Below are 22446 nucleotides of genomic sequence, written 5' to 3'. Positions count from 1 at the left end.
CTGAGCTTTCAAATTTAGTCTGCATATCAAATGTGTAGAATCTGGAGCCTGTTTCACAAAGAAGAATATTAAAAAGTAGGTGTATGGTTTCTTTGCTATTCCCCCAAAGCCTGTTTAAACTAACTGCTGAAATTCTGTGTTTAGTAGGAAAAAGACATTACAGTATCTATAAATAAATAAAAGATTAATCATTACTAGGAATTGCTTTTAGTTTATCTATAGTACCAGTACTTGAAGAAAATCAAATTTAATTAGAGAACCTGTACTTTATTTTCCTTCCTGTAAATCTAAAAGGGAATTTTGATTGTTACCAACAACTTCAGAAGTGAATTGTGTTTGGATTTGATTTCACATACATCAAATTTATAAACTTCTTTTCCCCTGATAACTAGCATGACACTATTATTTCTCCTAAGGTTGAACACATAATTTAAGGGCATTTGCAGAACAATAGATGGGAGAGTTTTCCTGAAACTTGAATGAAAAGAAGGTAAAGGGGATGTATAGAGAGGGAGGGACATAGCATTGGCGTGCGGGAAGCTGTAAGTAAAAATTGTCATGAAACGATAGCATGGGCTGGGCATGGTGGTGCACTCTTTTACTCTTTTAATCCCAGCACTTGGGAGGCAGAGGCCCACAGACATCGATGAGTTCAAGGCCAGCCTGGTCTACATAGCAAGTTCTAGGTCAGATGGGGCTACAGAGAGACCCTGTCTCAAAAAGAGAAAAAAAAAAAAAAACAACAAAAAAAAAACAACCAAACCAAACCAAACCAAAACAAAGCAAAAACCAAGAAACAAAAAACAAACAAACAAACAAATACCACACCACTACCAACAACAACAAAAAAAACACCAGAAAGACAGCAGGGAAGCAAGCATGGTGACACATGCCTGCAATCCCAGCTTTCAAATTTTCACAGTCTGAGGCAGGAGGATCGTGAATTCAAGGGCAACTTGGTCTGTATAGTTTGAGGCCAGCCTGGGTTTAGTGAGATCACGTCTCAAAAATATAAGAGTTAGGGTAGCATGTCTAGTACCCTGGATTCTACTCACCACACTGAAATAAAGAAGCAAGGAAAGAGAGAGGAAGAAGGAAAAAAAGAAAGGTACCAGTAGCTGACGGTGAAGTTCAATGGCAAAGTGCTTGATTAGCATGCTCGAGGCCCTCAGTTTGATTTCTAGCACCACAAAAACCCAAACGACAATGACAGAAAGATATCTTGTCAAATTTTTCCTTAAATTTGTCACTAAGCACCATAAAATGAATATTAAAGGTGTGTACAGAGAGATTTTCGGAGGAATTGTCTTCTTTTTTTCCCCTGCAGTTCTGGGGATGAAGCCCAGGGTGTTGTGCATTCTGGGCAAGTGCTCTACTGCCAAGCTGCACAACCAGCCATTCTGAAACCATGTCTTCAGAAAATAGGGAGCTAGCAGGACTATTGAATTGCTGTTCATCGGGTTGGAGGCCATGTCAGAGGGTGGGGAGATTTGAATGGTTTTACGAGATTGGTAGGAGAAGAAATGTTCAGGAGTAGCCTGCATCTTAACATGAGTCATTTATTTATGTTGAATACTGGGTACATGGCAGAATGAGTAAATGAGCATAGATTCTTATAAAACTAGAATATAACATGCCTTTCTTTATAGGCCCTAGAAATGAAGAATTTGAGAATGTAGAGTATGTCATGAGAAGATCTTTCACTGAAGTTCTAAGATGTGGCATATTAATTCAACCAGTTATTTGATTCATCTGTAAAATTTGGTTGGGTGACTTGACAATTTAAGAAATTTTGGGAAGGATCCAATTATAATCCTTCAGGTTTAAGGAAACTATAGGTGATCAGAAATATAATGTTAGTGAGTGATTACAGACACATGCAACAGTTTCAGTAGAAATTGTCACTTTGTAAGAAAAATGTTAATGCTTTACTGATAATGGGTTTATTTTCATTTTTGCTTACTAGAAAGCTATGTTTACATTTATCTGTTTCACTTTATGCACTTGGTCTCTTTTGCAGCATATTTGTGCAAAAAGTCTAGCTTAAATCAATATCTGTAGCATCTTATGAACTCCTAGTCATTTAGGATGGATGATTAAAGCTTCGATATTTCATAAAAGGAAAACCACCTTGTAAAACTCTTAATTTAAAATGAAAACTTAAGAGCACTTAATAATTGAAAATACTATATATACACAGCTGGCTCTAAATCTTAATTTTACAAAGTATGCCATCTCTGTATTATGCCCGTTAATTCTTTATTCTATAATTCCTTGTATTTGCTTGTGATAATAATTTAAAATAATAACTTTTCTTTTTCAGCTGTATTTTGGGAACGCTGCAATGAATTACAGGATATTGAGAAAATTATGGCTCAAATAGAACGTGGAGAAGCAAGAATTCAGCGAAGAATCAGTATTAAGAAAGCACTGGATGCCAAAGTACTATATTCTTTTTTGATGTATTAATAGATTATTTTATTTGCTCTAGTGAGTCTTTGACTTGTTACTGAACATTCAGTTGAAAGAGCTGTTTTGTTGAAACATACAGATTGCAAGATACAAGGCTCCCTTTCATCAGTTGCGTATTCAGTATGGAACCAGCAAAGGAAAGAACTATACCGAGGAAGAAGATAGATTCTTGATCTGTATGTTACACAAAATGGGCTTTGATAGAGAAAATGTGTATGAAGAATTAAGACAGTGTGTACGGAATGCTCCCCAGTTTAGATTTGACTGGTTTATCAAGTCTAGAACTGCCATGGTATGTATTGGTTTTGTTATTTACTCTTTTTGAAAAAGTACACATATCCTTTCCACTTACTTCCTCCAATTGTTAACATTTTGTCACATTGCTTTTCTTCTCCATCTCTCTCAGTTTATATACTCACATATGTATGGAATCTATGTGTAATGCACATATTTTATTTGCAGATATATTGAAACATATATACTATATTCAGAAATACATATGTGTTACATAATTTATTTATATGAGAATATTTATGAACCGTTTAAAGTAAGTTGCAGGCAACATAAGTGTTCCTTCTAAATACTGCAGCATAGAAGATCCTTTCTGGCATTAATTCTGAGCCTCTACATGTATGTGCTTGGATGTGCACATGCACCCACACATGTGGACCCACAGACATGCAAAAGAAATCCACGAACATATATACACATGCACATACCACATGCATACATATAAAAATTGAAAAAGGAAAGCAAAAAGGGGCCCTGAGGGATGCTGAGCATTTAAGAGTGCTTGCTGCTCTTGAAGAAGACCACAATTTGATTCTCATCACCCACATTAGGTGGCTCAAAACCACCTGTAACTTCAGTTCTAGGGGACCTGACGCCCTCTTCTGGCTTCTACAGGTACCCCTACACACAGCAGGCAGTCACACAGATGTAGTATATATACTCATGTATACATACACACAGACACATACATATACATAAATATAAATATAAAGGAAAATATTTATATAAATAAATAATATATTCCTAAAATAAGTACATCTTCCTATGTAACTGCAATAAAACTCATAAGCAAACTTTCTAATAGTCTCCAAAATGCTTCTTATAGCTTGTTTTTAATTTGGTCTGGCAAGTTTGCATTTGCACTTGGATATTAGGTCATTTTAGGCTCTTTTCATCCACAGCATTTTGTCTTTCGTGATGATGACGTTGTTTTATAGAGTATCCCACATTGTACCTCATCATTTGCTCCTTGTTAAATTTAGGCTCATGGTTTGGGGCAAGAATGTTTCAGAAATGATGTTGTGTGCTTCCTGTTGCATCACATCCCCAGGACTTTTATGTCAGGTTGTCACACTATTGTTGATGCTAAATTTGGTCACTTGGTTTATGTTATGACTTCCAGAGCTCACCACATTAAAGGTACATTTTCCCCTTTGTAGGTGATACTTGAGACTGTACAGATGAATTAATGATTCATTTTCAGTGAAAAGAAATTTTTGCCTAAGTTGAGTCTTCCTAGGAGTAGTGTGAAAAAGAAAAAATTAAGTAAAAACATTTTATTTTTAGCTTCTCCAGTTCCCTCTATTACTTTGTAACATGAATTTGGTTCTTTTCAAATTCGTGTGCTACTTAACAGTGGTGTGTGCATCACATATTTATTTGTTTATTTACTTATTCATAGATCTCACTATGTAGTCAAGGCTGGCCTGGAACTTGCTCACAGTCCTCCTGCCCTAGCCTCCAAAGTTCTGGGATTACAGGTATGTGCAACCATGCTCAGCCTCAGGAGAAAAATGCTTTTAATATTGCCATTGGCATTTTTCATCAACCAAGGTTATTAAGACACAAATAGCTTTAATTTATATTGCCTAGAACTTACAAAGAACTGATACCAACCATGCTTTTGTGACTAGTCCTAAAATGGCTTATATTTTAAAGTTGCTATCATAAGTATTTTCATATTTAAGAGTTTCATTCGGGTATGAAGCAATGCTTCATATTTTGTCTGATTCATTTTATATCTTTGTTCACACTGAATAAAATGAAGACTCTGAGTTGTTCTATTGAAGACATTCTTTTGGAAGATTGTTTGGAAGATGTTATTTGTTAAACCTTTAACCCAGATTTAGAGTACACATGGATTATGTTATTACCATATATCTATCAAACTTATGGATGATGTAATTTGGAGAGAGCGAACAAATTCTTTAAATCAAGCTAGGCTCCATGAGGGCTTTGCGCAGTTGGATGTGTTTCAGTTGAATTTGTCAGCGTGATTTTTATTAGGGATAAATATAAAGTACTGTACTTAGACAAAAGAACATGAAGAGATATGTATATTATTAATGTACGCTAGAAATGTTGAAAAAGTGAAAAAGTTATGAGTTAATCTGTTGCATGCAGGACTAAGATTAGGTATAAGGAATAGTTGTTTGACAGGCTTCTTTGGATGATTGAGGTAGATTATTCTGTTTTGGAAATGAGATTCCATTTTGACTGTCAACAGACTTTGGTGGTGAGTTAGTCTGCCTTTTAAGGTGCCATCTAGCCCAGTTCATCTATGAACATGCTTAACAGACAACTCCTTTCACAGCCATGCATTTCAGATTTCTAGCCATTTGGGTTTTTATGCATGCAGTGACATAATTTAGGGCAGTAAAAGACAAATGCTTAAGTGCATTTGCCAGTGAATCATGTTTCCGAACATACATGCCCTTTTCTGTGATGGAACCTTTATTGAATTCTGACTTTTATTTCAGTGATATTTTACTAATTTTTTAAAAGGTTGAGAGTTTGATGCTATGTCCAGTTTCTGCAGTTACTAAACTACAGCAGTAGGATGAAAGAAATTCAAAGCACAAGGAAAACCTTTTGATATTTGTCATATGAAGGTGATTGTAGAACATTCCTAATCATTTAACCAAGGGGAAAACTCCAGTGTATCAACAGCCACTAGATGTCTCTAAACTCCCGTGTAAAGAATCTTATTTTTCCTCCTTTTTATTTTTGGAAACATTTACCTCTGTGCTTTTTCTTTATCTAGCTATTTAAATCTTTAATGCATATTTGCCAAAAGGCAGATATTAACTATATAAACGATCACAAACTGAAGCCTGTATTTTATCTATTAAAAATGATGACACCTGTGTCCTTAATTACCATTTAGAACATAGGATTTCTAATTTCTAAAGAATCTTTAAAATATTTATTTTATAATTTGATATGTTAATTTAAATGCTTTTTAGTAAAATTTCCATTAGGCTAAAATTTTATTTTCCTTCTAGCTAATGGATAATTTTGCTTATATTTTTGGAATTAGTGTATAAGTAATGTATTTTGGAATATACATATATTTATATACTCTTTTGAGTTATATCTTGATACCAATCATTAGAGAACTGTGGAAATAATGGATTAATAGTTCTAGATTATTTTCCCCTTTGTTTTAAAAATAACTTCCTTTATAGTGAATTGTTTTCACAATCTGTGAGAAGAAACCACACTCTTGAAAGAGGCAGCTGTGATTTCTGTAATAAAAATCATTTGTTTCATTGAAAAAAAATCCCTTCTTAGAAATAGAGGATGCAATTTTCTTCATTTTTTGTGATTGTAACTGTGTTTAAATTAAAATCTTACTAATGAGTGAACTCAGCTTACTAAAAAATGCTGTAACTCTTCTTTCCCAGACACGCAACAATAGTGTGAAATCCTTCTTAGAAAAATGCGTAGGAGCCTTAATGGTTATGTTTTATGCACAAATCTCAAAGTACTGAATTCATAGCTTTTGACTTAACTAACACTCATAAAGTGCTTAAAGGAACGAATCTCCACTTTGAAATTATGCCTCGGTTTGAAAGACTTCAGCTAAAGGTTGAGGATTTCAAGGCTGTTCTCCATTTAAAACTGCTGGCTGTACAAAAGAGAAAATAAGATTCAGTTCCATTTCTCTCTGCTAAAAAGATTGTGGATTTTTCTCGGAGAAATTGTGTGGTCTTTAAGTAAGTAATCAGCCTCTATTGAACTTCATAAACAAGTGGGAAGATGTGCTCAGCTCCAATTTTTAAGCTCAGAGCATATGCTTTACCCAACCGCTCTTCCTAAGGAAAAAGAATCTTAGAATGAGGTCTTAGAATTTGGACATTCAAAAGCCCTCAGAATTAAAATAAGGCTCTTTATGAAATTACCATAAGAAAAAAGGATAATATATTTGTAAATAGAGTCTTTTGTATAATGCCGATCAATTCCTTTACCAACATTAGCTCCTTAATTTTCTTGCCGTTCCTTCTAGGAAATGAATCTCATTGCACCATCTTTATTCATTTATTTAGTAACTAACATGACATGGAAATTTGAGAAGAATCTGAGAGGTTCATAGGATGTAACTCATTAGTCAGTTCACTGTTCAGCACACATTGGGAAGTACCCAGCATTAAATCCATAACGCTTCAGTCCTTCTTAGGTCCTTTCTAAGAACTTAAAGTAGGAAAAGCAAAATTTAACTCTTAGAAATAAACATTCACTGATAGAGCATTTATTGCTTCCTCTACAGGATTTCTTTCACTCTGAATTTTAGTTTAAAAAGTTCTTAACTTTCAGTTTCTGAAGAGTATTTCTCTTTGTCTTCAGCCAGCTCAGGAAGCTCTCTGTGCTTTTGCCTGTGGCCAAGAACGTTGCAGTTGAAGCTGACTATTAGTAATTAGTCATTATAATTACCCTGTCTTTGTAGTAGTTTAAATGAGTTTTTGTGATAGCATCTCAAGAATCACATAATGTTGAATATCATGTAATAAAATTTTCATGTTATTAGTTTGTTTTCAAATCACAACTTTATTATTAATGAAATTGTGCCTTATTTAATAGTAATAAAATGGCATTTCTCATTAGAACTGTAGGAAGAAAAATGCTTCCTAGAAAATATTGCTATAGCATTTTATGAACTTGCTCCCACTTTATAGGTTTGTCACAGTGGCTAATAAATGTTAATTAGGTTACTGATCCAGCACAGGATATTTTATACGTATTCAGTCTAGTTGGAAAGGATTTTCTTTTTAGATATTTTAGAGGAATAAAAGGGAAATTAGGAAATTTCCTATTTGTTCCACAATCACAATAATGCTTTGTTGCTTATGAAGCTCAATCTAGATTTCATAAAGACTACTCATAACTTTAGATTTTGTATGTTGGCACTTAATTGTGTGTCAGTAGCTAATATTGATATTTTAGAACATTGCATTCTTAATGAAATACAAGAAAGTATAATAACACACTGCTAAAACTTTTAATCTGTAAAGTGTGTTGTTGGATTCTTCTTCAGTATAGAAGTATAACATGTGGAATGAAAGTGCAATAAAAGCTGTGAAGTGGCAGGTCAAAGTGGAGGGAGGGAGGTGGGGAGAAGTATGGGGGAGAGACAACAAAAACAAATTTTATTTAAAAAACTCACAATGAAACCTAATTCTCTGTAAGCCAATAAAAAGAAAAGTCTGTTTTAACTCATAGGGATCTGTTACTCCCCATGTGCTTGAATGACTAAAATGTCCCTTTTCTGACTTAATTTTGAAAAGGTTATATAATAGAGGGATGTATAGACTAGGTAGTGATTAACTTTGTGGCAAAGGAATCAGAGAAATGGCTTCACAGAAGAGGTCTATTTTAGAACCAAATTGTGATAAACTAGAAGGATTTGGCCATAAGAGTACATTTCAGGTTGTGAAAGCAGGATTATACAAAAAGTCTAAATAAACTCAAGGTATTCCAAAACTGCAAGTAGGGAGGTTTAATAATGTGTATATAGGGAAGCAGTAGAAGATGCTGTAGCCAAGAAACAAGTGATGAAGGGACCTCTCTGCTGCATTGAAAATTATACTTGGGTCATTAATGTGTAGGGAGTGAGGAGTCACTGATGGATTTTAGCAGGGCAGTAAGATGATCAGATTGGTATATTTAAAATGCTACTCTGGTGGACATAGATACATGTCTACCTTACTTACCAGCTTTACTAGCAATTCTCAAATTTATATCTTGTCTCCCATGTTTCTTTTTTCTTCTTTGACTATTGTGCCATTGGAGTCCTTTTTTGCTACTACAATTTTATCCTTGAAGTAAAATTGGTTATATTGAAAGAGATCAGCATATCCCCTTACCCAGATCAGGTATTCATTGCATATATCAACAGAGACTGTTTGAACTTCTATAGTATAGCCTCCTCTAATTGGAATAGGTTTGGATGGAATCTGAGAAATGATTCCAATATGCTAACATTTATTTCAGCCCTTTTCTGGTAATCTATCTTTCTCTAGTGCTAGTCTTTGACAATCATTTCTGCACTTTTTATTTATTGGTAAGTTTGAATATCCAATTTTAAAAGTCATGTGTGCTTATGCAGTTACGATGTTTTCATTTGGGATCCTAAAATGTTTGAATAATTACAAATACAGTTAATGCATCAGCAGGAATCCATTTTAGGTATTTGTACTAGTGCCTTATTGTGTGAAAAGATGACACAATAGTTTATAAAGTAATATTGCTTTTAAGTGGTAGCAGTTATGGAAAAGCATCGTAATAGTTGAGCTCATTGGAGAAATGAGGCTGCCTTTATTTGAACATGAATTTCCACTTAGCAGCCAGTGTTGTTGGGCTGTGGGAGTCTAGTATAGACTGCCATTGTTTTCTTGTTGGCATTGTAGAGGTTGTTTTAAAAAAAAGTAACTCCAAATCTGGAAAATATCTCAGAATTTACAAATGAAGATATTGATTTCATATAAGTCATTTTCTGGAGGTCACATATAGGGAGTATATAAAATAACAAGAGCGAAAATATGCCCATTTTGTTATAGTGAGAATTGTAGAAGAAAATCCTGATCTACAGAATTTCACTTACAAATTCAGAGACATAACTGTGGAGTGTAGGTATTTTCTTTATTTTACTTTTTTGGCCATTACTCATTCAACAGCTTCTGACTTTCAACCCTAACAGCCGCAGTCAGTCAGATCTTGTCATTCAGACTTAGGTAGGCTTAGTATCTGGGATTTTAGTAAATAGGAAATGTAATGTGGAGCCTCTTTAATCTCTTTTAGTAAGTCACTTAAAGTCTACTGATGGCTCTCTATGCCTTTTGAATTGATGCTTTGAAGTTGAAGTTGAGTATTGGGGCAAAGGATATTTGAACTTGATATTCACCACACACTAAGGGCAGCAGAGTTCACTGCAAACATTACATCATTTATTAGATATTGTAATATTCCAAAGGTGAAAAGTGAGTGACTTTGTATTGAGTAGAATCCTAAACCATTTAAAAGGAATGGAAAATCAAGGCAGCACAATTTTGTTTAAGTACAGTCTATAGTTTATAGCAGGGTTTGACAAAAACAGTGGCCCATTTCTTGTTTTACATGGCATGCAGGCTAAGAATGATTTTCAAATATTTATAGCGTTGAAAGAAATAAAAAGAAAAATAATTTTGACATGTGAAAATTATATGAAATTCCAGAGTTTGTGTTTGTTAGTGAGGTTTTGTTTGAACACAGGTAGAGAGCTGAATAGTTGTGACAGAGACTGTCATTTGCAAAGTTGAAAATATTTGTCATCTACTTACAGAAAAAACCCTACTAAACCCTGTTTAAAAAGAATGAATATGAAAAATGGAAAGTCATTGTGACAAACATCTGATAAAGACAGAGATGAAGGATTTATTTTTGCTCAGTTTCAGGGATTTGCACTGATCATGATGGGGAATGTGTGGTTAAGTGCAATGGTTCACATTATGGTTGCCAGAAAGCAGAGACCAAGAGCGAGAGTGAGATAGTGAGGAAGAGAGTGAGTGAGGGAGGGGAAAAGAGAGGAAGGGAGAGAGAATGCAGATGCAAATGACTGCTCTAGTGGGCTTTCTTCTTTTTCCATTTTTATTCTGTCTTACCCTCAGCCTATGAGAGTTTGCTACCTACATTCAGAGCAGGCCTTCTTTCCTTAGTTAAACCTTTCTGGAAATGCCCTCACAGACAGACCCAGAGATGTGCTTTACGAATCTCCTAGATGTTTCTCAAACCAATCGAATTGACAATCAAGAGTAATTAATGAAATTCCGTGCCTTTTCAGGTTGATACCCAGACATACCACCTTAAAACAAACTTCTGGAATTTGGGAGATTGCTCAGTGGTTAAAGCACTTGCCATCCAAGTGTGAGGACCTGATTCATATCCCTAGAATGCGTAAATGCTGGTGAGCAGAGTGGCCCACCTGTAATTCCATCCTCAGAAGGTGGAGACAGGAATTCTCCAGAGCAAGCTGGCTGGCCAGACTAGCCATATTGGAGAACTCTGAGGTTGATTGACAGATCCTGTATCAATGAATAAGGTAGAAGCCATAGAGGATGATTCCTGACATCAATCTTGACCTTCCACATGTATGCACATACACATGTATATGCACCCTCCCCACATGTGCATCCCCACACACGCAAAGCTGTATACACAGATAAATGTAAAATAACCCTCAAATTCTGTTCCCCTTCAAGGCTCATATCCAGCTTATAATGCAAAATCCATTAAGCCCATTAAGTCCTCAAACTCATGACAGTTATATTGGCAAAGGTCCAAGTTCACAGTTTCCTCTGAGATTCAAGGCAAACTTTTATCTGTAAAATAAAAAAAAGTTACACACTCTCAAGTCCAATGACACAGATAAAACATTCCCATTTCCAAAGGGAGGAAAAGGAAAATAGCACCAAACATAACTAAATCCTAGGAGGGAAACATTGTCCTGTAATTGCATGTCCAGCATCTTGGTCACATGGTCATGTGATGTGAACTCCCTTAAGGGCTTTTACAGTCTCACTTAATGGCTTGCAGTCCACATGGCATCTCTCCTGAGCTACCTCTGCTCACTACCCACATCTTTCCTTTGGGGATGTTCCATGATCTTGGTATGTAAAAGTTGCCTGATTCTCCAGCACAGCTGGTTTCACAGTCAGAGCTTCATGCATCATCCTGTCAGAGGATGCCAGAAGAAAATCTGACACTGTTACACATTATTTGGATTCCTAGGCTTTTCTTTGAAATTTTGATGTATGCCTATGTGACCTGCTATTTTACATTCTGCATGCTTGTAAAAGAAGCATCTCGTGGACCACACCAAGATCTTCCCTCAACTGGTGCAGTAGCTTGGCCCCCTTGCATCACAGCTGTAATGGCCACCGATTACCTGAATGGTTGGAACTTAGAGAAATACTCCATAGATGGCCTTGTGCAAGCAGCATGCCTTAGACCTCTTTTATTAAAGTGAACCCTTTCGAATGAGGTAAAAATCTTCACACATTTGGGAATGCAGTCGTTGGGATCTAGACGATTAATGAGATGCCCACAGATAACTTTCCTATTGGCCCAATGTAAAGTTAGATTTTAATGGTGCTAATTTCATTAACACCTATACTCTCCTTGCCCACGAGTTTCCATATGCATTGTTTTTTTAAGGCCAGAATGCATTATTTTCAGATACTTCTCCTTTTTGGTTCACAATTCTCAGTATGAATTTTGCTAAAAGCAGGTAGCAACATCCATGTTATATAGTCTGAAGTACTATGCTGCCTCAGAATTTCCTCCACAGATTAAGTAGTCCATTAATTCACCTTTACTGAAAGTCTTAAGGAAAGGACAAAATATATTTAGGTTCTTTTCCACAGAATACATAAATGCATCTAGTTCACTTTTTAGTTTTATTTTGTTTAAAAATATTTTATTTATTATTTTTACTTTATGTGCATGAGGTAATTGCCTGCATGTGTGTAAGTGCTGTTGTGTCATGCAATGCCCATGGAGGTCAAAAGAAGGCATTGGATCCTATGGAACTGGAGTTATGGACGGTTGTTAGCCACCATGTAGTTGTTGGGAATTGAACTTGGGCCTTCTGCAAGAGCAGTCAGTGCTTTAAACTGCTGAGCCATCTCTCCAGCCCCTAGTCCATTTTTTAAATAAGAATCCTCATTCCCATCTGAAACTCATGAACACAGTTTTACTCTATTCTTACTGGCATTCTTGCCTTTTGGGCTCCCACCATAATCATTCATTAAGCTCTCCTAACAGCATTCTAGGGCTTCCATAGCCAAATTATTCCAACTTTTCAAATTCCTCTCACAAGTTATTCCCAAAGTCTTCTGAGTCATATCATAAGGCAGTCAGCGATGACTGTACTTTTCTGGTACAAGTTTTCTGTATTACACTTTTCATTGCTCTGACAAATACATGAGAAACACAAGTGAGGAAAGATTTACTGCTGTTCACAGTTTCAGAGGACTCGGCTCATCATGGTGGAGAGCAGAATATTTTCCATTATGACACTAGGAAGGAGAGGGAGGGAGGGAGGGAGGAAGGGAGGGAGGAAGGGAGGAAGGGAGGGAGGGAGGGAGGATGGATGAGTGAATGAGAATGCCTACACTAGTGGACTTTCTCCCTCTCTCCATTTCACCCCATCTGGATCCCCACCCAGCTTATGGAGTAGTTGTATTTACATTAAGGCCAGGTTTTCCTATTTAATCCTTTGTAGAAATACTCTCACAGACAGACAGAGACCCATGGGTGTGCTCTACTAATCTGAGTGTGTCTCAATCCAATCGAGTTGACAGTCAAGGTTAACCATCACAGGTAAATTTAAGTGTTATACATTCTTCTAAGAAACGTTTTAAATGCTGGGTGGGTAAAGAGAGAGGATATTTAGACTAAAAGTGGGGTGTTTGTGGGTCTGTAGGGGATTATGATTGAGGCATGGGAACTGCCTTGAAACACAGGATTGTTGGGAGGAGGGGAAATTGGCTTTTCTTTGATTTCAAAAGGTAGACTTCGAACCACTGGTTAGAAATCATAATATATAAAATTGTAGCTTTGCAAAAGAGAAAGATTTTAAGATGTCTGGAGTTAGAATGGGCAGTCTTATAGGTAGAGAGAACTCTAAGGACTTCAGATGGGCAGGCTACATGACTCATTATCAAGGATCCAGGATTAGGGATTCAAGTATTGACTTGAATAAATTTTAATGTGAAACTCCTTCTACTCCCAAGTCTAAGATTTTTATGAACTCTGATTAGTGATAATTTGTATCAGGGGACGTTTTCTTAGTATTAAATGTACATTTAATTGTATCAGTCATCCTGCTCAAAAATATGCACTGAGTTCTTTTTGTCAATTAAATTATGTGAAAACCTTTCTTTTTTCCTGATTTGTACATAACTTAGCCTTAGCCATCACTATTACCTTGTGTATCATTTTCCAAGTTGGTGTCTACTAAACATTATTCCAGAGCTAGAAAAACGGTTCAGTGCGGAAATAGATTTGGGGCATGCTGACACTGAATCTTGCCACTGAGACTTCCAATCTATGCTAACAACCCTGAGAAGTCCTCCCTTGGATAAGTTTGTTTGACCTTTTTAAAATCCAACGTTTCCCACATGTGTGAACACAGAATACTTAAAAAAATTTCCCACAGCTTTCAACATAGCAGAACAGTTTCTCAATTTGTCATTTTCTCTTGTCTTCTGTTGTCCTTAATTGCTTCTGTGCCTCTTCTCTCTTACTGTTCTGTGTTATTTTTCCTCCTTCCAACTTAATTACTAAATCAAGAGTGGAGAAATGGTCAAGGAGATAATTAGACTACAGAATTATAGAAACTGTTAGATATTCCACGATCTATTCCCTGAAACTTCAGGAAAGTAGAAAGATGCATGGAAAGATAATAATCTGAAGGAATATGTAAGCAGAGAAATTTCAGAGAACAAAGGGCTTGTCTATTCGTTGATGCCTTTCTTTAGAGTTAGATTATTTTTCTATGTGGAGTAGTTAGTAACAGGTTAAAAGGATAGAGGTAAGGGTTTATTAGGTAGTCTTTTAAAAATGATTTTGAGATATTCTATTTCTCTGCATATCAGACTGTCTGAAAGTATTAGTATTTGTCCCTGATTCATTCATATGAGCCATGAATTTGTATCTAAAGATATCTGCAGTCACAGGCAACTATTACTTATTGAGAATAATAATAGCCAGAGGGTATAACTTAATGATTCAAGAGTCAGCTTCATATAAAGAATCTATGTAGTCTCCCTAGAAACAAAGGATCAGATCTCATCAGGGTCAACTTAGCCCTTTCTATAATAGATAAATTGAATAACATGCTGTTTAATTTGTATGTCTATTATTGAATGAAACTATGGAGAGTGTTTGGTCTGCATATTAAACATACCACCACTATTTCAGTAAGCAACAGAAATTGCAATGTCACTGTTATCCATTTATTTTATCTTGGTAATTGTGGATGTCCAAGGAGAATGAACATTCAATGTTATGTATGATTGTTTTTAATTGGCAAACAACAATTTGTTAATGTATAACATCTTTCTGGCTAGACTCTCTTTGGTTTTCTGTTTCTTTGGGGGCTTGAATCAGAGAGTAGAAAATGCTCGGATAGTTGATATTATTTCCAAATTTAACATTTCCTATATTGTATGCCAGTTTTCTAGATTTTATTTGGAAAGATAAAACTGTACTTTAAAAAAATTGCCATTTTTAAAAATTTTACAGATGGCTTAAGACCTAAGTGCTCATTTCAGAAAATTTGGAAATATAGGCTTATATAAAGAAGAAAATAAAAGGTACCAGAGAAGCTATATCAGTGACTGTGGCAGGAGAAGCTTTTGAGCTTTCTTCAAATGCATCCTGTGCAGAATACCTAGATTCCATGTTTGAAGGAAAAAAAGCACCCGTGGTCTTACCTTCAGAACTAGCTGCTATTTACTATGAGTAACATTGTTGTTAATATTCTTTCAGCTACTTCCATTGTCTGTATATTTTATTACAAGTATCAAGAATTTAATTGGTTCCCAGGATTTCTCCTTTAACAGTAATCTAAACATGTTTTTGAAATATTTTGTGCATGTTATTTCATCACATTGAGTGTAAGAATGGAATTGTTAGGTCATAGGATGTGAAAATTTGAAACTATTTCTTTGATATTTCCAGTTTGTTTTCTCAAAAGATAGTGGCTTAGTTTGCTGCCTGCTGCTGTAATGGAATACCACAGACTGTGTAGACCAAGTGACAAATTTTGTTTTCCTGTAGTTCTGAAGGCTAGAAACCAAGATCAGGGTGCCAACTGGGTTAGTCTGTGGCATAAATAGCCACCTTTTGCACATGATATGAGGGTGGTGGGAGCATTAGGGTCTTACCCTTTTGGTCTCATTTAACCTTATTAACCGTATAAAGACAGTTCCCAAAATATAGTCTAGTTGAGAATTAGGGCTTCAGCAGATTAATTTTGGGGAGACAAGTCTATGACAGGTAATACTGTCATTCAACATCAGTGAATGTGAGTTCCCATTTCACCATCTTATTGCAACCAATACACACAGTACATCTGTTTAGGCATATGGCATGTGCTCATCATTGCTAATAGGATGGAAATGGCGTTCTATTTCATATTTTTTCACCCTTTCAGGTAAAAAAATGGATGTGCCTGCAGGCATGAAGGGTGTGTGTGTGTGTGTGTGTTGCTAGACATGCTGGACAAGTACTTTACCCTGTTCTATATCCTCAGTGCTTGAAACTTTTTTTTTTAATAGTTGTTGTTTTATTTTGTTGTCTTTTTTTGAGACAGGGTCTCCCTGTTGCCCCAGCTATCCTGGAATTCTCTATGTAGACAGGGTGGCCTTGATTTCACAGAGATCTGCCTGCCTCTGCCTCCCGAGTGCTGGGATTAAAGTGTGCATCACCAGGTTTGGCCTCCTTGAAACTTCTTTTAAATGCTTGGGCATTCTGTGAGTTTTCTATTCCTATGTTTTGGTTTTTTTTCTGTTTTTGAATTTGTTTTTAATTGCCAGAAAACTATATTTTCATTTGAGTGTTTATCTGTTTTGTCAGGCATTTTTGCTTACACAGAGAAGGCATCATATACTAAAATATTATTTATCCTTTAGCATTGATCCATTATTTACCTTTAAATACAGCAAAATATACAGGGTTAGTAATATTTGAGTTTCTGTATTAATGAATCATATACTTCATGCTCACCATACATTCATAAAATCTGTTTGTAGTTTGGATGTATTGATTTGCTGGCAGTAAAATATAGTAGTGGCAAGGTTAATGCAAAAATATTTTCTGATAGTGTTTACTCTGAATTAGCAAGTACAGCTGTGTTTCCTGAAGTGTGTTTCCCAGAACTTAGATCTCACAAGCCGTCTGGTGAGAGACTTGTTTTGGCTGAGTGGATTTGGGAACTGCTGCATCTTATATCCCCCACCTAGTGGTTCCTAGTGAGTATCAGGAACCCAAAAGCTCTGAAAAGTCCTGTGGGTAAAGAAATCTGTTTTAAATTTCACAAACTCCATATTTTCAAAACTTATTTTGACCATAGAACATCCATTTATTCTTTCGTAGTTATAAAATTTATATTAACATTTTATACTGAAATATGTATGGGTGTAACGGGAAGTTACGAAGAAGTGACATGTACCCATCACCCAGTTTTTTCCAGGGGTAGCAACTTGAGAACTGAAGGTTAATATCACAGTCTGAAAGTTGACAGTAGTATAATTCATAGAGCTCATTGAGATGTCATCTATACAGGCTCTCTCTCTCTCTCTCTCTCTCTCTCTCTCTGTGTGTGTGTGTGTGTGTGTGTGTGTGTGTGTGTGTGTGTGTTTCAGTGTAATTTTACCATTCGTGGATTTGTGGAACCATCACTAAATAGTACAGGAGCCCATTGGTTCTCTTTCTAGTTCCACCATTTCTCCTGCTTTCCCTAGCCTCTGGCAACCATCCATCTATTTTCTACTCCTCTAATTCTGTCATTTTAAGAATGTTATATAGCCAGGCATGGTGGCACATGCCTATAATCCCAGCACTTTGGAGACTGATGCAGGATTGCTGTATGTTTGAGACCAGCCTGGCTATATCGTGCATTCCAGGGTAGCATGGACTACAGAATGAGACAATATCTCAAAAATAATGTTATATAAGTGGAAGCATACTAGACATAACCTTTGTCATTGACCTTTTCACTAAGCATAATTCTCTGGGGTTTCTCCATGTTGTTTTTATTTTATTTGATTTATTATTTTTATTTTATGTGTATGAGTGTATTGCTTTCATGTATGTAAGTGCACCCGTGTTGTGCAATGCCCATAGAGGTCAGAAGAATGTGTTAGATCCCCTGGAACTGGAGTTACAAATGGTTGTTAGTTGTCATGTGGGTACTGGGAATCGAACCCAGGTTCTCTAGAAGAACAGCCACTGCTCTTAACCTCTTAGCCATATCTCCAGTCCTGTTCCCCATGTTGCTTTGTGTATGACTGTTTCCTTCCTTTTCTGTTGTTGAGTAGTGTTCCATAGTATGAATGGACCAGCTTGTTTAACCCATCACCAACTGAATGACACTTATCTCTATCCCTGTTTTGGTGGGACCTATTAATATATTACATGAATTTTTTTCTAAAGAATACCAGTTTAGTCAGGGACAGGGGACGGGGAAAAATACCAGTTTGGAAATTCTGTTTTACAGTTAAAGAATTAACATCTTTGTAAAGATTGCCTACGTTTTAGAAATTAAGTTTTTTTCTTATTTTATTTAGGAATTCCAAAGACGCTGTAATACTCTGATTTCATTAATTGAGAAAGAAAATATGGAAATTGAGGAAAGAGAGAGAGCAGAAAAGAAGAAACGGGCAACTAAAACTCCAATGGTAAAATTTTCAGCATTTTCCTAACTTTTAGGTAGATCTCATTTTTTTTCATAATTAAAATGTTTATATTATTATGTTGAATGCGATAGTGATATCTATTATCAAACTGGGTTTTCTTAAATGATAATTTATTTGGAATAGAAAAAAAGAATCACACCACAACCATATATTTCATTTTGTTTGAAGAACATATGATTAGGAACTCCCTAGTAACAGGATGCAGTCTTGAAGAAAATCCTCACATTCTAAACAGAAGTATAATGCAAGTGAGATGCTATGAATTGAGCTAGGCTGCTGTGGGGATAGGAAAAGATTAGAGATGGGATGGTGTTGAGGTTGAAACCAGGAGTTCTGTGTTGATTGAATAAGTCATTTGATCTTTGTGGAACTGTGTGTGTGTGTGAATAGTAACCCTGAGTAAACAAAAAAACCACTTTCATTTGGCAATGAGTTGACTATTGGGTAAAAACGTGATTTCAATCCTGTCAGGTTGCTTTGTATAGCTGTGATTTAAAATATTCTTTAGTAGACCATCCTGTTTGAGTGTGTTAAGTAAACTGCCATATTTCATCAAATCTGAGATGCCTCCCATTGTAAGACACAGTGTTATTTTTGTACCACTAAGAGAAAATGATGTCAGGAATCATCTGTTATCATTTGTAAGATGCATCGTGATTTCAGAGATGCTAAAATGTGAAAGAAATGTGCATCATGGAAGATATGAAATATGGTATTTTAACATCTATTGAAGTTTTGAAAATAGAACTCATAAATAAAAATTTCCTCAGAAACTTTAAGTATTAAGTAGTTCTTTAAGATAAGAGTACATTTATAAGCCATGTGTAAGTAGATACTTGATGACTATTTTTGATGGATATTATATGTCTTTTCATAAAAAGAAACATCTTTAAAAGTTATTTTACATTGGGTTATGTAGTTTGTTGGACTATACTGAACATTAATTGTGAGTGTAACATTGAAGTGAATATTCATGTTAAAATTTTTTTTAATGCATTTACATCCTAGATTTAACATTGTTGGGCCATTTAAAAGTGTGCATATTGGAGCAGAACATTAAATCTGTTTCCATTTTAGTCACAGAAAAGAAAAGCAGAGTCAGCTACTGAGAGCTCTGGAAAGAAGGATGTCAAGAAGGTGAAATCCTAAAGCCTAGAAATAAAGTTTTTAATGGGAAACTGCTATTTTCTTGTTCCCATCTTCAAATGCTAATTGCCAGTTCCAGTGTATTCATGGTACTCTAAGAAAAATCTCTTTGGTTTTGATTTCTTGCATATTTTATATATTTTACAATGCTTTCTACCTGAAATGTGTAGCTTTATATTTTATGCATTCTAGTATTTTGTGTACTGTATTTTGTGCATTTCATGTCTTCATCAAATTCCTCTCAGTCCTTGTTTTTTTGAAGCTTGTGCTGAGGTTTTAGCTTTTCTATGTTTTATATGCCGCTGCTTTGAAAGAGAACCTAGATTCTATAGCTGTATTATTGTTGTTTCATACTTTAAATTTATATGGCTGTGGAAAAATGAATTAAAATGATTTGAGGAGAAAGACTTTTTCACTTCTTTGTTGCTTTCTTTTCTATTGAGTCTGGGCTTGTATGTGTTACTGCATACTGTGATTAGCATAATAATTGTTTCTTTGAGGTCATCTAAATATTTTTTTTCCTAAAGAAATAAAGGGTGAGAAAAAGAAAAAAATATTAAAAAAACTAATATTTGATACTGTGCTTGCTGTCAGTATGCATTACATTTAAATTATTCTCTAAATATTCAAGTGGGAAATATAATAAAGAAATGTCTATAAGAAATTTAATTATTTCCTGTTTTTTGTGAAGTAGAAAGCAATTGTATTTACTGAATTGTACTGCTCCCCACTATATATTTGGTTGAAAGCTAAAACTTTGCTTGCTGACTTGTGTATGATCTGTCTCCTAGAGCCAATTCAGAGGAGTCTAGATGTACCAAGTAGGTTTAGTAACAACTAAGCTAAGGTGATAAAATAAATCTTGCTGAAGAAGGGAAGCTGTATTCATTAGGAATGCAGTTATGCTTAGGTAGCAACCTCAGAGTGTCAGGAAGCGGAACACCAATATTTCATTTCTTGCTCACACTACATATCCCATGCAAGTCAGAAGAATGGTATGGAACGGGATCTGCTTCACACAGTCACTCAAGGTTTCAGGCAGACTGAGGTTCTGCTGTTTTGTAGTTTCATCATCCAGAGCATGTGGCATGAGAATTCCATACAGACACTTTACTGCTTTAGCCTAGGAGTGACACACGTCACATCCGTTAGATTGCATTGCCCCCAGCTAGCCACATGGCCTTGTATATTTGCAAGAGAATAGGCAAAGGTAGCAGAACCAAAGGAATGCCTTGTACTACTGCCTTTACTAACTTGTACTCTGGCCCCAAACTCCAATCCAGATCTCTTAAGCCTCAAATCAAATTTTGGAATTTTCCACTCCAATGAGTTGAAAAGCTACCATCAATCACCTGAACTGGAGAAGATGATACCTGACAGAGGTTTACTGACACCCTCAAGTTCTTTGCACTACAGAAACCTTTCTTTCCCTGGGAGGATTAAGATGGAGGGTGGGAACATGTGCAGTTAGGGGGTTTGAACACTTACATGGAAATGTAGCAACAGTCTTGACTTCTTGTTCTTTTGTTGTTAACCAAAACTGGTTAATGGCTGAGCTGTATGTAACTGCCTTAAGGGAGAAAAGTTTCAGGTAAGTTCTTCAAGATTTTTCCTGGAGGACATTTCCTTGATCTATATCATGGTCTTTTTCTTGGATTGAAGAGATGTGAAATCCAGCATGTAAATGCTTGAGATGTCATCCTTAGAAACTTGTGAAATAGTTTTTGTATGAATTAAAAAACACACACTATACCTGGTGAAAAATATGCCCTTATCTTGGTTTTGATATTTAAAGATAGGCAATTACAGTACTGAAGACTACCTGTATACAATGATCACCAGATGATAGCAATGTGCAAATAATATTATGTTGAGAACACAAAATGCCCTAAGTCTGACTGTGAGACCCCTTTTGGCTGTTAAAATTTCACAGCAAAATTAAGATGGCACAGAAAATTTAAAAGGTCTAGTAATGAAATTCCATTTCATACAAGAGGTCTAGACTTGTGACATTATACTCCTAGAGCTGGCTGCCATGTTACAGAGAGAAAGCAGTATAGACAGTTTATCATATCAGCTACTTGGAGGCTAGAAGAGAGCAGAGTGCTGGATACCCATATTGCAATCTTAGAATAGCAGAGTCTCACCAGCAACAGCATTATAATTCATTGTACTGGATCCCAACCCAACTTGACTGTTGGAAAGCATACAAAAAAGGGGGTAGAGGAACAGGAATCCTGAGGACTCTCCTTCACTCAAAGAATCTATATTGAGGATACAGGGTGAGTAGGTCTCCCAACAATACCAGGGCTTCTGTAGACTCCCTCATAAAGTATCTATTAATTTTTGGGCTCTCAGGTCTTAATTTCCTTACACTCAAATGAAGGTATTAGGTCATGAAACTCTCATTGTCACTGTTTGTATCTCTTTGGTGTGCAGTCTGATTACCTAATTTCCTGATGAAAACTAGTCACAGACGTTTGTCCTTTGATTGAGACATTCCATATAAGACACATTATTGAACAGACTGTTTGCAGCTGTGGTGCTTGCTGTATGTTTGGTTTGAAAAGCCTCTATTCAGCTGGTAGAATTATCCACCCTTACCAAAATAGAATGGTATTTTCCCAATTATTGGCAAAAGACCCCACTTATGCCCTCTTGACCTTTCTCTTAGCAAGAGTTAAGTTTCTCCCAGGTCATGTCCAGGCCTGTGATTAATGCTGATGTCCACATTACTTTCTCTCCAGATATTTTTATCAGCTCCAGAAGACCTCAACTTGCCATGAAATTTAAAACTTCTATGGCTATTTCATTTCTTCTTCGTTTAGTCTACCTAAACTACCCTCCGCAATAGACACGGTGTGAGACTTGCCTGTGGTTAAAATATATATAGCTGTCACTGTCTGTCATAGCCCCTCTCGCAGCCTTATAATTTCTGTGAGTTACAGCTGATTTTTAATTAATTAATTATTTTTATTTTTAGTATTTAAGATCAACATTTACAGTTTTTTGTTGAATGTTTGCAGTTTTCATACAATATAGTTTGATGGTATTTAGATCCCCTCCCCTATCCACACAT

The 22446-nt window shown here is 35.8% G+C and overlaps 1 protein-coding gene across 12 annotated transcripts in view; it reads left to right on the top strand.

Moving 5' to 3' along the window:
- The window catches only part of Smarca1 (SWI/SNF related, matrix associated, actin dependent regulator of chromatin, subfamily a, member 1), a 90927-nt gene extending 70895 nt beyond the window's left edge, over window positions 1–20032 (top strand). For 2 of the 12 annotated variants that reach the window (XM_008826703.2, XM_008826701.2), the window contains exons 21-24: window positions 2324–2442; window positions 2552–2764; window positions 18093–18203; window positions 19299–20032. In XM_008826703.2, the coding sequence (XP_008824925.1) occupies window positions 2324–2442; window positions 2552–2764; window positions 18093–18203; window positions 19299–19370 (515 nt within the window). In that variant the 3' untranslated portion in view covers window positions 19371–20032. Of the gene's footprint in view, window positions 1–2323; window positions 2443–2551; window positions 2765–13021; window positions 13121–18092 lie in introns of those variants that run through there. The other 10 variants (XM_029560408.1, XM_017796517.2, XM_008826704.2 and 7 more) reach the window with 9 other exon arrangements.
- The last annotated feature ends 2414 nt before the right edge of the window (window positions 20033–22446 follow it).

The sequence above is a fragment of the Nannospalax galili genome, unplaced genomic scaffold, assembly GCF_000622305.1.
Source record: "Nannospalax galili isolate Female #2095 unplaced genomic scaffold, S.galili_v1.0 scaffold371, whole genome shotgun sequence".
Lineage (NCBI taxonomy): Eukaryota > Metazoa > Chordata > Mammalia > Rodentia > Spalacidae > Nannospalax > Nannospalax galili.
Note: the sequence above shows the minus strand (reverse complement) of the source record. Positions and strands in the feature narration are given on the sequence as shown.